This window comes from Carassius gibelio, chromosome B8 (genome assembly GCF_023724105.1).
Source record: "Carassius gibelio isolate Cgi1373 ecotype wild population from Czech Republic chromosome B8, carGib1.2-hapl.c, whole genome shotgun sequence".
Lineage (NCBI taxonomy): Eukaryota > Metazoa > Chordata > Actinopteri > Cypriniformes > Cyprinidae > Carassius > Carassius gibelio.
Window position 1 is genome coordinate 490,258 of NC_068403.1, and position 18,912 is coordinate 509,169.

Below are 18,912 nucleotides of genomic sequence, written 5' to 3' on the forward strand. Positions count from 1 at the left end.
ATGTCTGTATGAGGGTGTGTGAGCGTATGTCTGTATGAGGGTGTGTGAGCGTATGTCTGTATGAGGGTGTGTGAGTGTATGTCTGTATGAGGGTGTGTGAGCGTGAGTGTATGTCTGTATGAGGGTGTGTGAGCGTGAGTGTATGTCTGTATGAGGGTGTGTGAGCGTGAGTGTATGTCTGTATGAGGGTGTGTGAGCGTGAGTGTATGTCTGTATGAGGGTGTGTGAGCGTGAGTGTATGTCTGTATGAGGGTGTGTGAGCGTGAGTGTATGTCTGTATGAGTGTGTGTGAGCGTGAGTGTATGTCTGTATGAGTGTGTGTGAGCGTGAGTGTATGTCTGTATGAGTGTGTGTGAGCGTGAGTGTATGTCTGTATGAGTGTGTGTGAGCGTATGTCTGTATGAGTGTGTGTGAGCGTATGTCTGTATGAGTGTGTGTCTATGTGTCTGTTTGAGTGTCTGAGTGAGTGAGTGAGTGAGTGAGTGAGATCGAGGAGTCGTACCAGCTCTGCAGCTCAGCAAACGTCTGCTTCATGCTCTTGATGGAGGAGTCCATCTCGTCTTTCACCAAGACTCTGTAGCGTGACAGTGACGCCGCACATCGCTGCAGGTCCTTCACAGATCGATCCACATTTGGCCCTGAAAAGACAAGCATTACCAACCCCAGATCTTCACATACACACACACAAACACTTTCACACAGAATAAACATCTGGTACCAGTTTCACTAAAGTACATCTGTGTGTGTTCCTCCTCACCAGCGTTTAGCCTCATGATGATGACGACAATGTTAGAGATGCATAAAATATTATTTTCTGTCATCATTTTTGTCCAGCCTTAATAAGTGCAGTACTTAAGGAAATATTTATGTGCCTACCTAACAAAATATATAAATAAAGTATAATGTTGCTCTCGTTTTCCCATTCACTTTTACAGTACAAATTAAATCCCAATCCTTTAACATTAATACAGCTTTTAACTTTAAGCTTCAATCTGTTGTAAAACAAGCGTTAGAATAAACCGCAGACAAGGCTTTAAGGCATACAAATTTCAAAACAGTCCCTCATTCGAACATTTATACAGGTTAGAAAATTTATGTTTTACATTAACATGACTCACAGCAGGGACTTTATATATGACACTCCAGGTTTTATAACGGTAGATTTAAGACCTTTCAAAACCATGTGAAGAAAATTTAAGGAATAAACAAATGAAAGTCAATACGTCAATAAGGTCTCCAAATGTGAGGCTGATGACACAAGGGCAACTTTAATCAATGTAAATGTCTAAAGACTCTTAAATCAAGATACAGATATGGTCTCGTTTTATGGGAAACTGATCAAAATGAAATGAGTTTATACTAAAAACAAGAACAGATCTCAGAAAGCTCAGTGTCCTCCTGTGGTCCAAACGAGTCTGAGTATTAGTAATAGTACTTTACGATTATACTTCAGCATAATTAGTACATCACTATTGTTACTGGAGTATCTGCTCTCTACTTGAGTTCTGATAAACTGAAAAACTATTACATCTACTAGAGAAAAACAGAGTACAGTTCAAGTGCAGAGTAAACAAGTCACATGATAAAGAAACTCTTACCGATCTTTTTGCCGGCAGGACCTCGCTGCGTGTCGTCGGACGGAGTGGGCACAGAGGGATTGTGGGAGCTGGACACAGGCCTGGTTTGAGATTTGTTACTGGTTCTGTGATGGTTCTGTCGTGCTCCGTGATTGGTGCTGGGCTGAGGGGCGGGGCTTGAAGTGGGCAGCACACCTCCAACTGCGGCTGAGGAAAGAAGGGTGAAGTTAAACCCCGCTCAAACACCTGCAGGCATCACCTGCGCTCCGAGAACACACCTGTGGCCTCCGAAGCCTCAGGGACAGCACTCTCCGAGTCGAGCTCCACAGCGTCCAGAGAGACGGAGTCCAGCTGCTCGCTCAGAGAATCCAGAGATTCAGCATCCGCCGCCTCCGAACCGTTGGCATGGAAACCATTAACTGCTTCCTGACCCTCAGTGTCTGGGGTCACGTCTGGGGTCACGTCTGCAGGGGTCACGTCTGCAGGAGCGTCGCTTTGGGCTTTGGGCTTCTTTTTCTTCTTTGGCTGCGAGAGACGGAGAGAACGCAAACAGCAGTTATACCATAAAAATAATAATTCGTCAACTTGTGTCACACACACACACACACTTAAACTGCAAGTTTTGTTTATGGTTTTATTTCAGAATTGTTAAATCTCACTGGAGTGAAGCTTGTTCCCTCACCTTCTTTTTCCCAGTGACACTCCACTCCTTCAGGATCTCCACAGCCCCGCCTAACACACACACACACACACACACACACGTTAGTCACGTCACGCTAGGGACACACTGCCTCCTATGAGACCTGCAAGAAGGCACTGGGTGTGTTTGTTTTTTTCCTTTTCTTTACCAGCTTCTACAGCTATATTAATAGTCATTTAAAACTCAAAACGATCATTCCTCATTATGATAAACTAATTTAATTATTTTCAAAAAAAAAAAAAACACTCAAATTTGGATCATGTGGTTTCAAGTCTTTATAAAGTGTGTGTGTACCTTCCACAAACGCCTGCACCGCTCGATCCACGCTGTTCTCGAAGTGCTGCAGCACCAGAGTGATCTCATTATTGCTCTTGTTGGGAACCACAGCTCGCACGGCGTTTATCTGACGAGAGCCGAAACATGAGTGAGTCGAGCCCGAGATTCACAGACAAGAGTAAAACACTGACTTCAAGAGACAGCACCATCATTAACAGCCAGACAAACAGTACCTTTTCCTTCATATTCTCGAACGATCCTCCTTGAGACATGACCATTTTTGAGTGCGTGTCGAACACCACTCCTGACACATCTGGAAAAAGAGGAGGGAGGAGAGACTGAGAGATTTCCACGTGTTCAGTTCTGAAACGCAGCTCGACTTCAACAGCAAACAAAGTCTGGGCAGAGGATCTCGGTTAAAGCTTTTCCCCAAAAATATGTAGGTCAAGAGGAAAGCCAGAGAGAGAGAGAGAGAGAGAGAGAGAGAGAGAGAGAGAGGGGAAAGAGACAGAGAGAGAGGGAGAGAGACAGAGAGAGAGAGAGAGAGAGAGAGAGAGAGAGAGAGAGAGAGAGAGACAAAGACAGAGAGAGGGAGAGAGAGAGAGAGAGAGAGAGAGAGGGAGAGAGAGAGAGAGAGAGAGAGAGAGAGAGAGAGAGAGAGAGAGAGAGAGAGAGAGAGCGAGAGAGAGAGAGACAGAGACAGAGAGAGGGAGAGAGAGAAGCAGAACGATTGCTCAGAGATCAGGACGACACGTCGAAGAGCTTTGACCCTCCATACAAAGATCAGAGTCATTTAATGTGCAACCAACTTCCAATCTGACACACTTCAAATACATGAAGGTTATTCAATTAAAAAAAAAAACACACCCCCTTAATGTGATCACTGGCACAAAACATTATTCAGTTCAGTGCAGCATTACAGTACGCTACATGCAGGATCTACATTTGTTTCCTGTTTTGTAGAAATGCAAACCACGAGCAACAGATAGTTACTGAAAGTCAAACTCTGGATTATCATACTGTACGTTAGCAGAAATCAGAACAGGCCTGAGAAACAGACAGTGTTCACACTTTCTCTACAGTATAATCTAATCCGTCTTCACATCTTTATGTCGTCTATTTTTACTTTCATTAGCAGCATGTTTGCCCTTTCCTTCTCGAACTATACAGTGTGTCAGAATTAGCATAATGTCTCCTACAGCTCATATTTGTTCCTTTTTAATATTTTCAGTTTTTACAGTCTCACACGAGTCGGTGAAGTGGCAAATGCTTATGGTTTCCCATAATTCCCCCTTCTGTGAGGCGATCTCATGCTTCGAGACAGGACAGAACATAATCAAACATGTGGTTTCCAGCACAGATTAACAGTTCAGCGCTCGTGGAAGGACCATCATCTGTCTTCATTCAGAATCAGTGATCTGCAAGATAAGCTGATAACAGAGCACAGGTGACTCGTACAGTAACAGTATCAGCCGGTTTCCAAGTCAATGACAAACAGACACACCTACAGCTCACACAGGAATCTGTGACGCTGCTAAACGTCAGATGTTCGTCACACTACATCAGTCTGACTGGATTTTTCTCTTAACTATGCCGCCTGGTGACTCTGCTGATGCTTTTGTGTGCGGATTTCCCTCCGAGCAACATTTCTCAAGCTCTTATGCAGCTGTGAAACTGATAAGAAGCCGGTCAGAAACATCAGCCATAAAGACGCGTGCTGCAGCGAGGCGTGGACTGACGGGTCAAAGGCTTCTGAAGACAGCGTCCTCCACCCCACCATCACACTTCAGCTATTTGCAAAGTCATTGAAACGCAAAGTCTTCATTTGCCAAACAAAACCAGAGACTGCAGAGCGATCGACCCAACCTCGCGTTAAAGAAATGCCTTGTCAAACGCAGACTGGTCTTTGACGTGATTTGTTTTTCTACCGAAGACTAAAAGCCTCTGAAGATCAGGGTCTGAGTGAATCAGCAGCTCATGACTGCTCTTCACTTGCTTGAGAAACTGAAACTCAGGAAACAAACCACAAATAACACTAACGGCACTGTCGTGTTCTCAGATATCGGTCATTCTGATTCTGAAAGAGACAAATATAACATCAAACTACTAGAATCACTGCGTCTCGTCATCACAGCATCTGCTCCGGAAGTTAGTAGCATAATTATTTATTACCATGTCAGCATCTTAGACTATTTTCATGGTGAAAACAATAAAAATTCAATAAAATACAAGTACCCTATAACAAATAAAAAGAGGAAACAAAAAAGTTATTACACAAGATTTTTTACAATAATGATAATTCTAACCCTTTCTGGCAAAATAATATTAAGTAACTCTTTAAGCAAGTTCTGAATGCGTTTCTGGAATTATTTGGAATGAAATAATTTTTGCCCCCCATTAAAAAGACATGATTCAGCTACATTTACAGAATAAAGCAATAATCCCAGTGAAGCCATATACATACATTTAATAAATGTACATATACATTTATTACACTTTTTTAGAATGAAAGCGATCCTCGTCTAACCAACCGAAAGCACGTCACATCACCATTCATGCACGTCCATCCAGAAACACTGCACTGTGTCGGGAGTTCAATGAACAAATCTTTACAATCACTCGTGATGTTTCACCAACCTTTACCTGAATAAAGCTTCACACATCTACAGCAGCACACACAGCGAGCTCCGTCGATGAAAACCACACTAAACTTATAGTGATGTCATCAGAACAAGAACAGATGATATTAATGGATCAGGGATCACAAGAACAGGATCACACGGCGATCGCTCACCTTTATAACCGCTCTTCCTCGCCATCCTCCTCCTCAGACAGTCACAATTCTGCAGGAAGAGAGAAAAGTTTGACATCACTGTAATCAGGACTGTGATTAATTAAAACTCAAAGAACATTGAGATGAAGTAAAAGGCACTGATGTAAAATGATTCCTCTCTGAAGCTGATGACATTGAGTCCGTGTTTGTGTTAGTCGCTCATTAAAGTGCCTTCACACCCAGAAGTGATGCTTCCTAAAGATGGTTTATCTCGCTCCATCACGAGAAGAGAGACGTCAGAGCTTCTGTTACTGAAGAACCGGCCTCAAAGTTCACAGTACAGATGTGAAGCTGTATGAAAGAGCTAATACATGCACTAAAGCCATCTCTGAGTCTGTGTAAATACAAACAATCTCACGAACAGAGTTCAATCCTCCTACACTCTCTAATCTACAGGATTCGCTTTTCAATTCTATTTGTACTTTATTGGCATGACAATTGTTACAGTGTATTGCCAAAGCACAGTGTTTACACTGAATGGAGAACGTAGATCCGTTTTTAAGAATCTCTCTCTCGTTTCCTAAAAGCAAGTTTGGTCGCGAGCTCCATCGAGAACAATAGAGTTGAGCGGAATTACGAATAGAGTTAGCTTTAAATGAAACGATCTGATCTAAAGCGTGCTTTCGTTCCCGTTAGCCCCTGTGAAGCCCACACCAGAAAACACATCTCACCGAATAACGGACACGGAGAATTAAACGGAGACAGAAGCGTTCCCTCGTGGATCCGGATCCGTTCCTCAGCGAGAGTCCGGTTTCACCGGCGGTTTATGAGCCTTTAAATCAGCACGCACTCTCTCTCAGGAAACAGAAACCTAAGCTATGTAAACACGTACGCTCGGTTTGACGTACACGCCCGTTCCCAGCAGCGGCGACGCAACCGGAGCGTCACGCGGCGTCAGCACACGCGCACCTGAACAGGTGAATCCGCATTCATCTCTCGTACACACTCGGAACCTTCCCACGACTCGGAACCGGATCCGAGCAGCGTCCAGAAGAACACAAGCGGAACCGGAGCCGCTCAAAGCACCGGAAGCGGGACCGAACCCCGGAGCGCTTATGTGGCACTGCACACGTGACCCTAATGATTGACAGGTGTCAAACAAGCACTCATTCAGCACGCGCAGATCACCGCTGCGGAGGATGCGGTTTACTCAGAAACCTGTCTGTGTTTATGCAACGCCTCTCTCTCTCTCTCTCTCTCTCTCTCTCTCAACCTCTCTCTCAGTCTCTCTCTCTCAGCCTCTCTCTCTCTCTCTGTGACAGTATCTTAGCAACACCTCCGCTAGCAGCGGAGCTAATGCTAACCGAGAGCTCAGGTTTAACGCGCTGCGTTTTGTTTTTGTTCGCATTCACAGACGCATCGCGTGCGCATCCGGGTTCGCGCAGATCAGGAGGCGTTCAAACAGTAGACTGACGGAGGGCATGTCTTACCTGCACGAGTAGCGGGAATCCGCGGCGCGAACAAACGCAGAGATCGCTCTTTTATTTGACTTTTGTGCGATCGCTTCTGCGCGAACGTCTGTCTTTTCTTTCAGCCGGCTCTTGTGTCACTTCCGCTCAGCTAGCTGTCACTTCCGCTCGGCCAGGTTTTAAATCTAAAAACATTCTGCAAGAGATGGCTGGAATCATTCATTATCAACTCAGCCTTCTTCAAAGTACTGATCTTATACAAGTCGTTCAAATCATATTATCAATCACACACTTTAACAATATCCTGTTTTTTTTTTTTTACATTATGTGTTCCGTGCACTTCACAAATGGGAAAGTAATTACATATTCAGTACAACAAGAATAAAACATCTTCATGAGAGTCCTGTCCACATTAAAACTTTGCAAATAAACACACACTTCTGACACACATCATCTTCAGCTCAAACACAACACACTATCCTTCTCTGTTCTATCAACTGTACAAACAAGCCATTTTATTTTTCAGTTTATTTTTCTGTTTTCACTTAATTGTATTTACATTAATGTTTTTAGTTCTCATCTCATGTGTTATTGTCTGTGTTGTGTCTGTACACGTGAGCTCTTATGTTCCTCATCCACACACCGCTTCACTTCGAGAATGTTCCAAAAACACAGCGTCATGTGACCTCAGAAGTTATAAAATACAGCTTTGATTTTTAGCTAGTCAAATTTGTATTATTATTATTATTTTTATCTTCCATGGCTTGGGTTATTTATATCTTCTTCATAACCAATGCACCGAATGACTGTTTAAAGCGAGATTTAAGGTTTGTATTTGTCACACACAAGGTTATGTGGAGATCATATGAGCAGCATTGATCCACTCGATCAGCATCAAACCCCACACACAAGTTATGAAACAGTGGAAATATTTTGTTCATATCATGTCTAGAATTTCTATACATTTAAAATAGCAGTTAATTCACAGTGATGGGTGTGATGAAGATGTGTGAAGTCTGAAGAACAGCTGATGGGTGTTTTTACATTTGTGTGGAGCACATTTACGCATATTCCAGTGAAAAGGGAAAATTATTTAAATGTAGAATTATTGATACATCCAAGAAGTTCCACATCCATAAAAATAGACACATTTTTAGCTTCTATTTTCAAATAATTGATATAAGCAAAATAGTTATGTGTGTATGTGTGTGTGTGTAAGTGCAATATAATATAATTATAAATGTTGATATTAATGTATATTATTTTGTTACAATGAACTTTTTTTTATTTATTTTTTATTTTTTTATTTGACTTTTAGGAATTACAACTGCAGTCAGGGGGTACAAAAAGTAAAGCAAATAAACAGACATAAAAAATACATATACAAATTCAGAGAAAATTTAAAGGCTAACTGAATCAGTGTAAATATGTAACATCACGTCTCACGCGCAGTAGTTCATGAAGCTTCGAAACCTTCGCGAATCAAAAGTCAAGTGATTTCAGTAACGTCGTTACGTCATAACTGTTTCGAAACGTTTTGAAATTTCAATAGTTTGAAATATAATTCAGTATAATTTCAATCACTGGGGACGATCTCTCACGCGAGTTCATTGAGATCGACTGTCATCTCGGATCAGTTTGTAGATATTTTAACGAGACAACTGTGTTTACGCTCTACATAAAACAAACAAACAAGCCATGCAAAATAATTATTATTATTTTAAATATATTTTACAGACACATCATATTTAATAATATATCATTATTTTGATTGTTTTTTAATATATTTTACTTTCAAGAAAGCTTTGCACTGGGTTTGTGGATTGCAGTTTTATTCATGTTTTAGCCTGAGTTTTGACCAGCAGGCGTCACCAGCGTGTTTTGATCTTCCGAGCGCTTCGAAACAGTGAATCGTTTTCTATAGTAATCGGTTCAATAGATTCGAAGCTTTACTGCACGGTCTCGCGATAGCAGAGTGCAAACGGAAGTTAGTCTTTGTTAAAGATGGCAACCCCCTATGTGACAGATGAGTCTGGTAAAGCATTTCACACACAAACACGTTTCTGCGTGGATTGTCATATAACAGCCGTGTGTGTTAGTGATGAGTCTCGACACACATGAAGATCGAGTCTGCTTCTGGATTTCATTCCTTCTGAATGCTGTTTATTTCCTTATTTCTCCCTCTCTCTCTCTCTGTGTGTGTTTCATTTACTCGAGCTCGTTTTATCCTGATGAAATACTAACATTGCAGCGGCATGCGCATAGCCTAATAATAATAATCATCATAATCATGCAGATAACAACAAAACATGATCGTGATTAAAAATATTGAGTGCAGTGGAAGGGTTAACAGCAATACTATAATAATAGTTAATGTTATGCAAAATTAATGGAAAAGAGTTATTAAAGGATTTAATGCATTATAATTATTTGTAATGTACGCTGTGAATCTAGTGAACACTGCATTCTGTAATGTTTCTATTCTATCTGTTTTTTTTTATTACATATTTTAAAATAAAACCTTGCTCCGTGTACTGCTTTAAGCTGCTTTAGCACTTGTATATCATTTCTCTTTCGTTAGTTTTGATTCTGTTGTCTTCATTTGTAAGTCGCTTTGGATAAAAGTATCTGCTAAATGACTAAATGTAAATGTACTTTTATGATGCAATATATATTAAAGCATTACTATAATTATTTACAAATATTTTTTTATTAATGCAATTAAAATAAGAGTGATAAAGTTAAAGTTTTCAGTGAGTCAAAGAGCTTCAAGATGTTGATGTTTAGTCTTTTTGTGTCACACAGAAGTCTGTAGTTTTATCTGTATTGGGACACACCTGAGGGTCACTGAGAGCTCATTACTCCAGTGTTTGGGATTTAGGGTCCTGTGACTGAGATGCAAACTCACCTTTACAGATCAAGAGTTAGAGTTAGTATTGTCTTTACTGTTTACCTCAAAATCTTTGTCTAAAACTGTAATATTTCATGTAGTTGTTGTCAGAGATGTGGGAAAGGTATTTAGTATTTTAGCTCAGTGTTGTGAACCGATTTTTAAAACATGAGATTTTGATCAAATATATAAAATCTTGATTTTTGTAAAATGTTGCAACAAGATGTAAATCCTGTTTTTTTGTGTGTTAAAATGATAGTTTTAGACAAGGTAATATAAAAATATTTAAAAATAGCTTAAAAGGAGCACAAAGCAAATATCTTTAAAGGAAGTTGTGTGTGGAGCATTGCTCACTTTCCTCCTCACCGGTGTGCATCTCTGTTGTCTTGTGGACCCAAATAAAAGAGTGAACTGTGTGTGTGTTTCAGGTAAATACATCAGCGCCTCGCAGCGTCCGGACGGCTCGTGGAGGAGACCACGGCGGGTGAAGGACGGATACGTCCCGCAGGAGGAGGTCCCGGTGTAAGTGTGAGAAGTGTTCACCCTCGCTCTGTTGTGCACGTGTGCTCTCCGCTAACACACTTCTCTCTGTCTGCAGCTATGAGAACAAGTATGTCAAGTTCTTCAAGAGCAAACCTGAGCTGCCCCCCGGCATGAGCCCCGAGGACGAGACACAGAGCGACGCCGCAGGACTCTCCAAAACTGCCAAACGCAACATGAAGCGCAAAGAGAAGCGCAAACAGCAGCAGATCCCGCAGGAGGACGTGACCTCAGAGCTGGAGCACATGACCCTCACCGCAGACCACCACACCACCAGCGACCCGACAGAGAGAGCCAAGAAGATGAAGAACCTGCGGAAGAAGCTGCGACAGGTGGAGGATCTCCAGCAGAAGATGGATTCGGGAGAACTGAAGACCCCCAGCAAGGAGCAGCTGGACAAACTGAGCCGGGGTCAGGCTTTACGAGACGAGCTGAAGCTGCTGGAGGAAGATCTGGGAGATCTGTGAGTGTCTCTACATCAGTCCAAACTCATTCCTGTGTTTTACACATCTCTGGACTCTAGATGCGGGTCGTCCAGAACTCACACGAGAGCAGACGTCAGATCACAGACTGATGTTTTACCACAGCATGAAACTATAATGTGTAGACTTGTGTTATATTAAACATTGCATTACAATCTTCTGTTTGATGTCCACAGCTGACAGTACAACCTTACAGTAACTGATGTTTTAATGAAACGATCGATCACAGCACGAAACACAAACAAATACAGCCTTGATCGTGTGATGGAGACTAGTATGAGTGTGTGTCATATTTCTTCATGATGTGATGTTATCAGCACGATCACGGATGTGAGACAGAGTGTTGTGTTCAATCCTAACAGATCGTATCAGAGACAGACACAGCAGTGCTTCCTAACTCTTCTAAACAAACCAATGATTATAATAATTATAATAATAATAATTAATTCCTTACATTTATATAGCGCTTTTCTAGACACTCAAAGCGCTTTACATAGACAGGGGGTATCTCCTCATCCACCACCAGTGTGCAGCATCCACCTGATGATGCGACGGCAGCTATAGTGCGCCAGAACGCCCACCACACACACACACACACACACACACACCAGCTTACTGGTGGAGAGGAGACAGAGTGATGAAGCCAATCAGCAGATATGGGGATTATTAGGAGGCCATGATGGTCAGAGGCCAATGGGCGAATTTAGCCAGGATGGCGAGGTCACACCTCTACTCTTTTTTTAACGACCACAGAGAGTTAGGACCTCGGTTTAACGTCTCATCGGAAGGACGGTGCTCGTTGACAGTATAGTATCCCCATCACTACACTGGGGCGCTAGGACCCACACAGACCACAGGGTGAGCGCCCCCTGCTGGCCTCACTAGCACCTCTTCCAGCAGCAACCTAGTTTTCTCAGGAGGTCTCCCATCCAGGTACTGACCAGATCAGCCCTGCTTAGCTTCAGTGGGCAACCGGTCTTGGGCTCCAGGGTGATATGGCTACCGGATTCAGGGATCCATTCAGAGACAGAGCTGGTCTTTTCCCGAATAAATCAGCTGTTTCTGATCACTCACTCAATAAAACACTGACTGACACTTTTAGATTCATATTTAAGGTTTTATAAAAGCTCATTTTTATTCATTTAAATATTATTTTAAGACCTTAGCATTTTTATTCAGTTGTAGCTGTGGTGTAAACACTTCTTCTGCCGTACAAAACTGGATTCGACGGATTTCATTGGATTGCTAACAGCCTACAGTGTCTTATTCTCATTTAATTTATTGATCAAAGATTGGTCTTATAGTCACTTTTCATGACTGACAACACAAGATACATTAACAGATGCTTTTATAAGATCATAGTTTTGCTTTCTGAGATGAATATCCGCAAAATGGGGTTAGGAAACAGCAGGACTGACAGCTAAAAGGACATTCATTTATTTTTCTACAAAAACCCATATAGTGCATTCAAAATAAACCCATGCCGGTGACAGATAGACACTGGTCACATCCGTTAAAGTGATAGATCACACTCACACATGCTTTAAACAACATCAGCAGGATTCAGAAGATCAGTACCACACATTACAACCGAACGATCACAAACCCTGTTTAACACGCACAAGATACAGCACAACATTAGGTTACAAGCTCCCAAAACACATTCTGTGATCACTCTTCATTATTCCCCATCCACTGCAACACACACTGCTCTCAGTTCTTCAGTCCACTGGTCTCACACACACACACACACACACACACACACACACTGCTCGCAGTTCTTCAGTCCACTGGTCTCACACACACACACACACACACACACACACACACACACACTGCTCTCAGTTCTTCAGTCCACTGGTCTCACACACACACACACACACACTGCTCTCAGTTCTTCAGTCCACTGGTCTCACACACACACACACACACTGCTCTCAGTTCTTCAGTCCACTGGTCACACACACACACACACACACACACTTATTCAGATGAACACTAACATTAAAAGCTCAATCTGATAGTTTAAAGCATTCAGAGTCTCCTTTTCTGCAGTCACATTGTTGAAAACATTCGATTAGTGTGAGGTTTTGCCGAAAAGGATAAAAAGAGCAATACTCCACAGAATAAGACGTGATCAGGAAGCAGGATGCTCTGACTTGAAGATGTGGACATGTTTCTAAGCGATACAAGCACAAGAGCAGAATAAGGGATCGTCAGAGGTAGTTAGTGCCAGTCGTCTCTGGTTAATGAAGCGGTGATTGCTCAGTAAGGCCGTGTCAAGACTATAATAGTGCATCTGTAGATTTAAGGTGTTCAGGTCTGTCTCGTGATCAGCACCGCTTTGATTCAGATGCTACATTTCATTAAAGTGTTTAACTCGATTACAAAAAAAACATCTAGCACATATTTACTTGGAAACATTTCTTGTTTTGCAGGTGCTGCTACAATAAAGAACTGATTAGTGCTCACTTGTGTTCTGTAGTGATCAGATCATGATGTTGGTTGTTTTTAAAGCTCATTTAACTGCATATAAACGATGAGAAGTAATTAACAGTATCAGTGCCCATTCTTCAGAGAGTGAAGTGACGTCGTGAGGCTTTGCATTAGATTCTGGTGAAGTAATGTGAACCCTGATGTGAACTGACGGTCGGCTGAAGGCACTCGAGAGCACACTTGTGAGCCACACGGCGAGGAGCTCGAGAGAACGAGACAGATCTAACAGACACCTCACATGTAGGACAGACGCTTGGCCGTGATGAACTCCTCCAGATGAACCGCTCCGCCGCCCAGGAGCCCGAACGCAGGGAACATGGTCCCGGAGCAGTCCACCGCTCGCTCGTACAGACAGCGCATGGAGTCTGCGTCGTAGAAGAACACGCGACCCGCGTCATAGTCCAGACAGACTCCGATCCTCTGTGGCATGGGCAGGACTCGGCTGCTGTGGTCTCCGGCGGCGGTGGACGCTTTGGGGATGAAGAGCCGGCCCATGCCCACAGTGACCAGTGTGAAGGGCAGAGAGACCTCGAAACACGTGTCCTCGCTGCCGCTGTCATGACCGCTGTCCTGGTCGTACCTGACGGGAACAAACAGATTACCTTCTTTTTTTGCAAACTTTATTAACTATACAGATCATAACCTTCTGTTTTTCTGAATCGGATGAGAAATTGAAATCGTCTTATTTTACAGCGGTTCCACCTGGAGATTAGACACATGTACGAGGAGAGGATAACAGTAGCTGACACTCTTTCTAGAATGAACCTCATGATTTCACTGTTGCTGGTTTCTTCCTTTCTTCTTCTTCTTCTTGCACTTCTTGAGCTCAGAGCTGTTGAGAGACATGCAGGGATCATATCTCTATCAATCAATCACCTTTATTTATATAGTGCTTTAAACAAAATACATTGCGTCAAAGCACTGAACAACATTCATTTGGAAAACAGTGTCTCAATAATGCAGAATGATAGTTAAAGGCAGTTCATCATTGAATTCAGTGATGTCATCTCTGTTCAGTTAAATAGTGTCTGTGCATTTATTTGCAATCAAGTCAATGATATCGCTGTAGATGAAGTGACCCCAACTAAGCAAGCCAGAGGCGACAGCGGCAAGGAACCGAAACTCCATCGGTGACAGAATGGAGAAAAAACCTTTGGGAGAAACCAGGCTCAGTTGGGGTCAGTTCTCCTCTGACCAGACGAAACCAGTAGTTCAATTCCAGACTGCAGCAAAGTCAGATTGTGCAGAAGAATCATCTGTTTCCTGTGGTCTTGTCCTGGTGCTCCTCTGAGACAAGGTCTTTACAGGGGATCTGTATCTGGGGCTCTCGTTGTCCTGGTCTCCGCTGTCTTTCAGGGCAGTAGAGGTCCTTTCTAGGTGCTGATCCACCATCTGGTCTGGATACGTACTGGATCCGGGTGACTGCAGTGACCCTCTGATCTGGACACAGACTGGATCTGGTGGCTACGGTGACCTCGGAACAAGAGAGAAACAGACAAATATTAGCGTAGATGCCATTCTTCTAATGATGTAGAAAGTACATCGGGTGTTATGTGAAGTGTTTCCGGTTCCAGTTTACCTAATTAATGCAGCCTAAAAATCCTTTAACGCATTTGGATATTAGAAGCATATTAGTATGTTATGTGTATGCCAGGTTAAAGAGATGGGTCTTTAATCTAGATTTAAACTGCAAGAGTGTGTCTGCCTCCCGAACAATGTTAGGTAGGTTATTCCAGAGTTTAGGCGCCAAATAGGAAAAGGATCTGCCGCCCGCAGTTGATTTTGATATTCTAGGTATTATCAAATTGGCTGAGTTTTGAGAACGTAGCGGACGTAGAGGAGTATAATGTAAAAGGAGCTCATTCAAATACTGAGGTGCTAAACCATTCAGGGCTTTATAAGTAATAAGCAATATTTTAAAATCTATACGATGTTTGATAGGGAGCCAGTGCAGTGTGCACAGGACCGGACTAATATGGTCATACTTCCTGGTTCTAGTAAGAACTCTTGCTGCTGCATTTTGGACTAGCTGTAGTTTGTTTACTAAGCGTGCAGAACAAGCACCCAATAAAGCATTACAATAATCTAACCTTGATGTCATAAATGCATGGATTAACATTTCTGCATTTGACATTGAGAGCATAGGCCGTAATTTAGATATATTTTTGAGATGAAAAAATGCAGTTTTACAAATGCTAGAAACGTGGCTTTCTAAGGAAAGATTGCGATCAAATAGCACACCTAGGTTCCTAACTGATGACGAAGAATTGACAGAGCAACCATCAAGTCTTAGACAGTGTTCTAGGTTATTACAAGCAGAGTTTTTAGGCCCTATAATTAACACCTCTGTTTTTTCTGAATTTAGCAGTAAGAAATTACTCGTCATCCAATTTTTTATATCGACTATGCATTCCATTAGTTTTTCAAATTGGTGTGTTTCACCGGGCCACGAAGAAATATAGAGCTGCGTATCATCAGCATAACAGTGAAAGCTAACACCATGTTTCCTGATGATATCTCCCAAGGGTAACATATAAAGCGTGAAGAGTAGCGGCCCTAGTACTGAGCCTTGAGGTACTCCATACTGCACTTGTGATCGATATGATACATCTTCATTCACTGCTACGAACTGATGGCGGTCATATAAGTACGATTTAAACCATGCTAATGCACTTCCACTGATGCCAACAAAGTGTTCAAGTCTATGCAAAAGAATGTTGTGGTCAATTGTGTCAAACGCAGCACTAAGATCCAATAAAACTAATAGAGAGATACACCCACGATCAGATGATAAGAGCAGATCATTTGTAACTCTAAGGAGAGCAGTCTCAGTACTATGATACGGTCTAAATCCTGACTGGAAATCCTCACATATACCATTTTTCTCTAAGAAGGAATATAATTGTGAGGATACCACCTTTTCTAGTATTTTGGACAGAAAAGGGAGATTCGAGATTGGTCTATAATTAACAAGTTCTTTGGGGTCAAGTTGTGGTTTTTTGATGAGAGGCTTAATAACAGCCAGTTTGAAAGTTTTGGGGACATATCCTAATGACAATGAGGAATTAATAATAGTCAGAAGAGGACCTATGACTTCTGGAAGCACCTCTTTTAAGAGCTTAGATGGTATAGGGTCTAACATACATGTTGTTGGTTTAGATGATTTAACAAGTTTATACAATTCTTCCTCTCCTATAGTAGAGAATGAGTGGAACTGTTCCTCAGGGGGTCTATAGTGCACTGTCTGATGTGATACTGTAGCTGACGGCTGAATGCTTGCAATTGTATCTCTAATAGTATCGATTTTAGAAGTAAAGTAGTTCATAAAGTCATTTCTGCTGTGGTGTTGGGAAATGTCAACACTTGTTGAGGCTTTATTTTTCATTAATATAGCCACTGTATTGAATAAATACCTGGGGTTATGTTTGTTTTCTTCTAAAAGAGAAGAAAAGTAATCAGATCTAGCAGTTGTTAATGCTTTTCTATAGGATATGCTACTTTCCCGCCAAACAATACGAAATACCTCTAGTTTTGTTTTCCTCCAGCTGCGCTCCATTTTTCGGGCTGCTCTCTTTAGGGTGCGAGTATGCTCATTATACCATGGTGTCAAACTGTTTTCCTTAACCTTCCTTAAGCGTAAAGGAGCAACTTTATTTAAAGTGCTAGAAAAGAGAGAGTCCATAGTTTCTGTTACATCATCAAGTTGTTCTGAAGTTTTGGATATGCTAAGGAATTCGGATACATCAGGAAGATAACTTAAAAAGCAGTCTTTTGTGGCAGAAGTGATGGTTCTTCGATACTTGTAACAAGAAGTAGAATTTACAATTTTGGCTATATGAAGTTTACACAGAACTAAATAATGATCTGAGATATCATCACTTGGCTGAATAATTTCAACACTATCAACATCAATTCCATGTGACAGTATTTAATCTAGAGTATGATTTCGACAATGAGTAGGTCCTGAAACATGTTGTCTAACACCAATAGAGTTCAGAATGTCTATAAATGCTGATCCCAATGCATCTTTTTCATTATCAACATGGATATTAAAATCAACAACTATTAAAACTTTATCTGCAGCCAGAACTAACTCGGATGTAAAATCACCAAACTCTTTAATAAAGTCTGTATGGTGCCCTGGTGGCCTGTATACAGTAGCCAGTACAAACATAACAGGGGATTTATCATTAATATTTGTTTCTCTGGATAATGTTATATGAAGCACCATTACTTCAAACGAGTTATACTTGAAGCCTGCCCTCTGAGAAATCCTGAAAACGTTATTATCAATTGAAGCAACACCTCCCCCTTTGCCTTTTAGACGCGGCTCGTGTTTATAACAATAATCTTGGGGGGTGGACTCATTTAAAATAATGTAATCATCAAGTTTTAGCCAGGTTTCTGTCAAACAGAGCACATCTATATTATGATCAGTTATCATATTATTTACAAAAAGTGTTTTCATAGAAATGGATCTGATATTCAATAAGCCAATCTTTATCATTTGTTTATCCATATTGCATTTGTTTTTTATTTGTTGAACCTCAATTAAATTGTTAACCTTAACTTGGTTTGGACGTTTTTTGTATTTTCTAGTTCGGGGAACAGACACAGTCTCTATAGTGTGATATCTAGGTGAAAGAGTCTCTATGTGCTGAGAATTAACTGACCTCTGTGACGGGAGGCAGCTAGCAGACGGTCGGTTTAGCCAGTCTGTCTGCTTCCTGACCTGGGCCCCAGTTAGTCAAGTATAAACACTAAGACTATTTGCCATATTTCTAGACAGAAGAGTGACACTACCCCAGGAGGGATGAAGACCATCTCTTTTAAACAGGTCAGGTCTGCCCCAAAAGCTCGTCCAATTGTCTATGAAACCTATGTTATTCTGTGGGCACCACTTAGACATCCAGCCATTGAGTGATGACAATCTGCTATGCATCTCGTCACCACGGTAAGCAGGGAGGGGACCAGAGCATATTACAGTTTCTGACATCGTGCTTGCAAGTTCACACACCTCTTTAAAGTTATTTTTAGTGATCTCCGACTGGCGAAGTCGAACATCATTAGCGCCGGCATGAATAACAATCTTACTGTATTTACGTTTAGCATTAGCCAGCACTTTTAAATTTGCCAAGATGTCAGGCGCTCTGGCTCCTGGTAAACATTTGACTATGGTGGCTGGTGTCTCTATATTCACGTTCCGTACAATAGAATCACCAATAACTAGAGCACTTTCATCAGGTTTCTCAGTGGGTGCATCACTGAGTGGGGAGAACCTGTTTAATGTTTTGATCGGAACAGAAGAGCGGTGTTTTGACCCACGACTACGCTGCCTCACCGTCACCCAGTTGCCCTGCTGCAGGGGCTCTGCTGGAACCGGACAATGTACAGGAGTCCCTGAGCTAGACGCATCCAAAGCCGTATCTAGAGCCCTAACATTCTTACTGCCCTCAATTAAAGTTTGGATGCGTGTCTCTAATTCTGAAATCTTCTCTGTCAGCCTAACTATTTCCCTGCATTTATCACATGTGAATCCCTCATCAGCGACAGAGATAGATAAACTGTACGTGTGGCAAGAGGTGCAAATAACGATAGCAGGAGAAGCCATTACTCACCGTGCTTGATGAAATATTCTTACTGCGGTTGTTTGATGAACTTGTGAAAAACTGCAGCGTGAGAGAGGAGAGGAGAAAACGCTAATGACAA

At 41.8% G+C, this 18,912-nt stretch overlaps 3 protein-coding genes across 12 annotated transcripts in view; 1 reads left to right on the forward strand and 2 right to left on the reverse strand.

The window, feature by feature from the left end:
- Nucleotides 1–502: 502 nt before the first annotated feature.
- The window catches only part of LOC127963722 (spermatogenesis-associated serine-rich protein 2), a gene marked incomplete at its 3' end in the record, with an annotated part of 149,900 nt that continues 131,490 nt past the window's right edge, over nt 503–18,912 (reverse strand). The window contains 8 exon segments of one of the 5 annotated variants that reach the window (XM_052563775.1): nt 503–638; nt 1,599–1,784; nt 1,856–2,102; nt 2,260–2,309; nt 2,572–2,680; nt 2,787–2,866; nt 5,348–5,396; nt 6,296–6,339. In XM_052563775.1, coding sequence (XP_052419735.1) covers nt 503–638; nt 1,599–1,784; nt 1,856–2,102; nt 2,260–2,309; nt 2,572–2,680; nt 2,787–2,866; nt 5,348–5,396; nt 6,296–6,319 — 881 coding nt within the window. 5 annotated transcript variants of the gene reach the window in all.
- Nucleotides 8,748–10,867, forward strand: LOC127963729 (partner of Y14 and mago B). Its single transcript, XM_052563785.1, has 3 exons — nt 8,748–8,830; nt 10,114–10,207; nt 10,284–10,867. Exons 1-3 carry the CDS (start codon nt 8,800–8,802, stop codon nt 10,690–10,692), a joined length of 534 nt encoding a protein of 177 aa, XP_052419745.1. The 5' UTR covers nt 8,748–8,799; the 3' UTR covers nt 10,693–10,867.
- Nucleotides 12,129–18,912, reverse strand: part of LOC127963720 (E3 ubiquitin-protein ligase TRIM36-like) — a 27,158-nt gene continuing 20,374 nt past the window's right edge. For 2 of the 6 annotated variants that reach the window (XM_052563770.1, XM_052563771.1), the window contains exon 10: nt 12,129–13,783. In XM_052563770.1, the coding sequence (XP_052419730.1) occupies nt 13,438–13,783 (346 nt within the window). In that variant the 3' untranslated portion in view covers nt 12,129–13,437. Of the gene's footprint in view, nt 13,784–18,670; nt 18,873–18,912 lie in introns of those variants that run through there. The other 4 variants (XR_008154886.1, XR_008154885.1, XR_008154884.1 and 1 more) reach the window with 4 other exon arrangements.